Source organism: Globicephala melas, chromosome 11 (assembly GCF_963455315.2).
Source record: "Globicephala melas chromosome 11, mGloMel1.2, whole genome shotgun sequence".
Classification (NCBI taxonomy): Eukaryota; Metazoa; Chordata; class Mammalia; order Artiodactyla; family Delphinidae; genus Globicephala; species Globicephala melas.
In genome coordinates, this window is record NC_083324.2 from 39,131,601 (window position 1) to 39,138,729 (window position 7,129).

General features: G+C 43.5%; 1 protein-coding gene across 4 annotated transcripts in view; it reads right to left on the reverse strand.

Moving 5' to 3' along the window:
• ARIH2 (ariadne RBR E3 ubiquitin protein ligase 2) overlaps positions 1 to 6,704 on the reverse strand; it is a 45,340-nt gene extending 38,636 nt beyond the window's left edge. Inside the window, exons 1-3 of one of the 4 annotated variants that reach the window (XM_030867057.3) lie at positions 6,453 to 6,704; positions 3,117 to 3,175; positions 1,393 to 1,735 (exon numbers count right to left, since the gene is read on the reverse strand). In XM_030867057.3, the coding sequence (XP_030722917.1) occupies positions 1,393 to 1,641 (249 nt within the window). In that variant the 5' untranslated portion in view covers positions 1,642 to 1,735; positions 3,117 to 3,175; positions 6,453 to 6,704. Of the gene's footprint in view, positions 1 to 1,392; positions 1,736 to 3,116; positions 3,176 to 6,452 lie in introns of those variants that run through there. The other 3 variants (XM_030867055.3, XM_030867056.3, XM_060307593.1) reach the window with 3 other exon arrangements.
• Positions 6,705 to 7,129: the final 425 nt, after the last annotated feature.

The following is a 7,129-nucleotide window of genomic DNA, read 5'->3' on the forward strand; positions in this document are numbered from 1 at the left end:
TTTGAATACCAAGACTATGTACAATATGGTTAAAGTAAAAGAAACTAGTTGACCAGATAGGGAGAGGTGTGAATAACGAGGAAGGAAAGGATCTGATGCCTCTTTTCTACCAGGGAAATGCCCTTGGAAAGCAGAGGTCCCAGCAGCTTTGTTATCGTTATGGTGGAGAAATCCCAAACCCAGAGGTTCCAACGGGTCTCCATTCTTCAGAGTTTTATGCTGAGCACAAGAGAGGAAATGTGCACACTTCTAGGAGTGAGTCACACAAAAAGCTTTAGCTTTCAGCTAGTTGCTAATAAAGCCCTGAGTGTCCAAATCCAAGGTATTAGTTAGCCTTTGCCGATCACCTGGAAAAAAAAATTGCCTGAACTAGTAGATAAAGCAACTTTTATAGTAATGACCCATGGCACACCTTAGTTATTTCCATTTAAATACCAACATGAAAATTATTTGGTTGAATTCATTCCAATGTGCTCTTGATCTTCAATTTTAGCAAACAACAAAATCCATGTAACAGTTCCTGAAAGGAAGGTCAGGGAAAACAGTAAAGTAGGAAAAATTTCCCCACTTTCACATAATGGCCAATGTTAGAGGAGAAAGAAACATGCTGGGAAATTGTCTAAATGACTATAATAATATTCACATTCACAGTACATGGTGTTCTATGTGGCTATGCTATGTACCAGTGTAATATTACATAGTACAAAAGGTACATAGTGAGGACAGTAACTGGCCTGAGGTGTAAGATATTGAAAAGTATGCTAGTTTAAGTGTTAAAAATAAGGTGCTTGCTAGAATAACCAATTTTGTTAATTACTTAAAATTTCAATTTAACACCCCCCAAAATCAATGAAATACAAGCTATGAGAACTTGCTTTATTCTTAATTATTGCTAAAATCTCTTTCAACATCAGACATTAGTCATCAATATACGAAACAAATGAGCTCATTAGCCCAGAAGCACTGATTATTCACAGCAAACCAGGATATCTAGGTACCTCTCTTAAGACATTTATCAGTCACCCACACACTGGTGTGTTGAAGATGGTGATTCTGATGCTTATCCTATCTTACCTCATAAAGTTTCATAAGACTTTCTGAAACAAGTGTTAATCTATGCAGTTCTGCTTTCTATGTACTTCTGGTCTATTTTTCCTGAATCCACCCCACCCTTCCTTTCTAATTCCTAGTAGTCTGGGAAGCTGAGGACCTTCGATATGCACATATTAGCAAACAAAGTAAATGCATCAAATGTGTCCAGATGATGCAACATACAGTTATATTTGGTTTCAAGCTACAGGCCATTTGATCAGTCTGAAGGAGACATTAGCAACAGCTCATATTTAGATTTAATTGCAGGAATTATACTTGGGAATTGACAACGCTGCTCACCTTTAAGACAGAGGCTAAGCTGGTCATGTGCTCATTGAGAGCACCCTCGGACTCCTTGTAGGTCAAGCAGGTGAACTGGTACTCCTCAGGATCAAAGGCATCGGCCCCCTGCTGCTCCACATCGCTGGCTACGCCCACATAATAGTCCTCTATGTCCCCAGGGTCCTCATCCTCTTCCTCTTCCTCACAATTCGGGTCATAGTCCTCTTCATTGCTGTCAGACCCCTGGCTATTCATGTCCACAGACATCTTAACATCCAGATGAGTTGCCGATCAGGAAAGCAGTTTTTTCCCCTCCCCACAAACTTTACCACTTTCTCAAATGCATTAGTGTTTTTGTCTTCTAAAGGAAGAAAAGAAAAAAATAAGTGTTACTTACTTTCACTATGAGAAGCTGTAACAGAAACCATTCAAGAATCAAAATGGCATAGCCCTGGTCCTATCCCCTCTGTGGCCTATTCCAACTCTCCCCTCATACAAGAAACCTCACCACCATCTCTATGCCCAGGCCTTTCAAAGGGAAACCCTTTCCTGGAGGGGCAGAAGCAGTTAACAATGGTAACTTCACATGAAGGGTCTGGCATGAAAGAGTAAGGCTATCTGCTCTATGTCAAGGAGTTAAAGTCCCATAGATTTGTCCTTCCTGCCACGGTCCTTAAGAGAGGAGTACATTCCCACAGCTGGCTGCCCACAGAAGAAGCATCCTAAAAGCCAAACAACCAAAGTTTAAAATCTCTTAGCTAATTATGCTCCACTGAGTGGTGACACAGTACATAAATAGGGACACAGTTCTTTCCCTAATATCTAGGGAAAGAATACCATTGTTTTACAGACATCACTCTCAGATAAATGGAAAAAAAGGTGCATAGTAAAGAAAAAATAAAAACCACATAGCTCTTCAACATCCTCCTCTAGTCTGCAAAGTTAACTGATTTTTCCATTTTAAAGGGTTCTACTAATCTTTTAAAAGAGGTACTTAAGAAGCAAAGAAACTGACCCAATAGTGAAGGAAAACTATAGATATTCTGCCTTAGCAGGATCAAGGCTAGAATCTACTTAGGGTAAAGAAACAAGAGATCAAATGTAACCAGCTACTGAAAAATCCTCACAGATCAAAATGTTACTCAATTACATATAAATGAAAAGAGAATACTAGTTGAGAAAGCAAAACAGTCACAAGTCTTAACTTCTTCTCAGAGAGGACTTTGGCAAATACCCATTAACTTCTTGGCACAAGAACTATTTCAAGTGATCATTTCCAAGAAACAGTATCAAATAGTGATTTAAATCTAAAAATAATAGGACCTTAAAATGCAAGAGCATTTGGATTGAATAGTATGTAAATAATTTACATAACCAAATCTGGATCAAATACTAAAGTAAATTTAAAACCTATTTGAAGTACATAATCTCTCCAAAAAAAAAAAAATTAAAACAAAGATTAAAAATCAATGTGTGCTGAATATGTAACCAGTCTAAGGGATTACAGAGTCACATTTTAATGATATTATAAAAATATCAGTGAATCTACCTCTGATGTGTTACCTATAAATGCTCAAATTAAAAAATAAGTCACATTAATGAGAGGGCAGTAATGTAATACTTGCAGTTTGACTTTTAACAAAATTGTTTTGTATGCTAGAACCACCTCATCACAACTGAACTTAACTATGGTATTTTTCCTTTAGGAGAAAAAATTAATCTTTAAATTAAATTAAAAATACCTGTAATTCCTGAAGATCTTTCAGGAAGATGTCATCCAAATAGTCTATATAATTTCCATCTAAAATGAAAAGAGATAGTTCTATTTATATATTTTAAAATTGGTACCCTGAGTTTGCAAATTTATTTTTTAAAAAGTAAAAACATTTAAAAGGACAAGCAGCAAGGGACCAGAAATTGTTTTCTTATAAGTCCCACAGAAATCTATATGTCATAATTATATACTGACAAGAGTTACATGGCCTTCTAAAAAAAGAAAGTATTTAAAGTAAACAGTGGGACTTCCCTGGTGGCACAGTGGTTAAGAATCCACCTGCCAATGAAGGGGACACAGGTTCAATCCCTGGTCCAGGAAGATCCCACACGCCATGGAACAACTAAGCCCGAGCACCATAACTACTGAGTCTGCACCCTAGAGCCCACATGCCACAGCTACTGAGCCTGCGTGCCACAACTGCTGAGGCTCACGTGCCTAGAGCCCGTGCTCCGCAACAAGAGAAGCCACTGCAATGAGAAGCCCGTGTACCGCAACGAAGAGTAGCCCCTGCTCACAGCAACTAGAGAAAAGCTTGCGTACAGCAATGAAGACCCAACACAGCCATAAATAAATAAATAAATAAACAGACTTAAATAAATAAACAGCTAACAATAATTTAACCTGGGGTACTGGTGAGAGAAATGGATACCCAGTTCCCTCCCTCAGTTTGAAAGCCCACCACACCTCACTTTTTTTTTTAAATTTTTATTGGAGTACAGTTGATTTACAATGTTGGGCACCACCTCACTCTTATTGTTAAGATTTCCTAAATTAACTACCACAATTTCAATGTTAAATGTTACATAGAGGTTGACAAACCAAATCATAATTGACTTAAACTGGACTTTTGCCATGAAGTCATCTCCACTAACACTTACAGAATACTGCCAATATTTCAGATCTCACTTTATTCATGAAAAAATATTTTCAAATAAAAAAGTCCCCAAAAGAAAAGAAAACAAAAAACAAAACAAAACAAAAAAGGAGAGAGATAGAGAGAAAACAGAGGGAATTCCCTGGTGGTCCAGTGGTTTGGGCTCAAAAAAAGACAAAAAAAATGTCTCCAGTAGAATGCCCACTAGGCAATATTAACACCCATTTTCCACCTCTCTTCTGACATGCTCAAGGGCTACCTGACTTTCTCAGAACTGCAGATCCCACTATCCAAGACTAAATAAGTACTATTTACTTACTTAATTAGAAATTTTATGTCCATTTCTTTATCCTTTTGAGTTTCTTGGAAAACCAGAGCTTATAACTTTCAAAGAAATACTTCAAACACAAACAGGCAAATTTAAACTAAATGAAAATCAAAGTCCAAACAATGATTATGGAGGATGATTTCCAAAATAGGTGACGAATAATTGATTTTTTTATTGTTTTCTTTTATCTGCATTTTTATGTACGATACTGCTTATTAGGCAAATCTGCATAAAGAGCATTATAAAAATTGCTCCCATCTACAAAATATCACTACCAATAATAGCTTTCATTTAATGAGAGCCAATTTCAGGTCAGACTCATTCTCATTAAATGTTTATAATCCTACAAAGTGGCTATCATCCCCTTCTTACAAATGAGGAAACTAGAGTTCAAAAAGATTAAGCAACTTGCCCAGGACCACACTGCTGCCAACCAGTAGAGTCCAGCATAATACTTTCACCAGATCCAGGGCCTATGAGGACTCATAACGCCCCATCACCCTCCCAGAGAGCCTAATACTATCCACAAAGCTACCTCCAGAATCACAACAAAAAAAGCACCGTTTTGGGCTTCCCTGGTGGCGCAGTGGTTGAGAGTCCGCCTGCCGATGCAGGGGACACGGGTTCGTGCCCCAGTCCGGGAAGATCCCACATGCCACAGAGCGGCTGGGCCCGTGAGCCATGGCCGCTGAGCCTGCGCGTCTGGAGCTGTGCCCGCGTACCGCAAAAAAAAAAAAAAAAGCACCGTTTTCACTTTCTCTAGATTTTTTCTCCAGGATTTGGGCTTACAGGTTGCCCATGGCCTTCTCACCAACTAAATATTCAAGAAACAGGGGAAAACTTCAGGCTGCCTTCCAAAAAGGAGAATGTCATTTCATACTTACTGGGTGTTCTAGGTCCAAATTTAAATAAAACCTTAATTTTTAATCTTTTCCAAGTTAAATACCCCTATTCTATTTGAAAGAGTGCTGACATTGTTTAAAGTGGCCAGTATGTTATTACTTTATTAACAGAACTGATGATAACGCTTTGATTTCCTTTGGATATTAAATATTATCCTCACATCCCAAACAGAAAAGGAGTAACCGCAATTACTCCTCCCCCTTCCCCCAGTCAAAGTCACGTGTTCAGAAGACCTGCCACCCACCCTGGGCTAAAGAATTCAAACGGAAGACTTCTCAATTTAAAGATGACAAGAACAAAACACAGACTTTTTGGTGGGTCTGACAACGTTTACTCCAGACGAAATATTTAGCACTGTAGGGTCAGTTACTAAGTCTACAAGTCCGAAGAAAATTACTTGATACAAAAATATGAACCCTGTCTAATACGGTAGCCACTAACCACATGTGGTTATTTAAATTTAACTTAACTTAAAAATTAAATTTAACATTTGCTTTTTCAGTTGAAAGAGCCGTAAGTCAAACGCTCAATGTCCACGTGTGGACAGTGGCTACCCTACTTAACAGCAAAGATACAGAATATGACCATTGTGGCAGAAAGTTCTATGGGACAGGGTAACAACCAGTACTGAGGTGAAGTCATCCCAGAACACGGTCGCCTCTGCCGCCGCTAGCACAGCAGCGTCGGGCGAGGCGTCAACGCAGCTCCTGGGCCGCCTGTCCCGTCCGAGGCGCCGGCATATCCGCGAGGACACGGAGCCCACGCGCTGCGGGACCCTTCACCAACGGGCATTAACTAACCGCGCGGGCGGCACTGCTAGAGCTCCCAACGATGACTCGAGTGGGGAGCCCCGAAGGCAGCGCGTCTGCCGGCGCGCCCGGCCGGGAGGGCCCAGATGCGCCGGCGCCAGTCGGTCAGAGGCGCTGGCCTCCGACCTCACTGCGAGCTGAGCAGGCGGCGAGAGTAGGAATAACGGAGAGACGCCAGGCGCCGGTTCGCCCTGGCCTCAGCCTTCAGCCGCCCCTCGGCGGGTGGCGGAGTGCGCTGAAACAGTGTAAGAGCTGCCAAGGGCGCCGGGACCTCGCGGGCAGCGACGAAGGCGGAGCCCTGGCCGAGCTAGGGAGGCGCGCGGAGAGCCCACCCCCTCCCCCGGCCCGCCGGGGTAAACAAGGCCTAGACTCGCACCGCGCACTTACCGGGAGCCGTGGCCCCGCGGCCGCTGAGCCCGGGCGGGCCAGACCGGGTCGGGCCGGGCCAGAAGAACCGGGTCCAGGCGCGGCGGCGGCGGAGGCGGCGGGCCAACCCCGGTGAAGGCCCGCGCTGCTTCCTCCGGCGAAGCCGTCTCAGCAGCTCCGGAAGTGCTCAGAGCAGTTCCGTCACTTCCGGCCCGGGGTCGACCCGCGGTCGCCGGGGTCGCGGCAGGCGCTGGGCAGTAACGCCTCTCTGCGGACACTTCGCTACAGCCCAGCGCTGCGACCCAGAGTGGGCCCAGAGCACAGCCGGTGCCGACGGCTGCGAGAGGCAGCAGAAGAGAGAATTCGGCTTATTGGAGAGTGGTCACGGCATCTCTTCCGGCTTTTGCTTACCAGCGCCGCCCGCCGGGATACTTTAAACCAGGGTTCTTCTGTCGGACTCCCCACTTCTCTGTTTGTAATCGGTGTCCGGCACCGAAAAGACATCCAGACGTTCGTGGAGTGGATGAAAGACTGTTGTTTCCCGGCCGCTATCTAGTCGAAGAAAAGCTAGGTCTTTGGGTCAGCGCGCAGGGCCGGGAATTTCTGCGTACGTTCTGAGGCCGTCGCCTGTTGGCCGCCGATTCACAGGACCACGCTAGGCTTCCGCTTCCCTCTCCGCGGCCTAGTTCGCTGCCTAA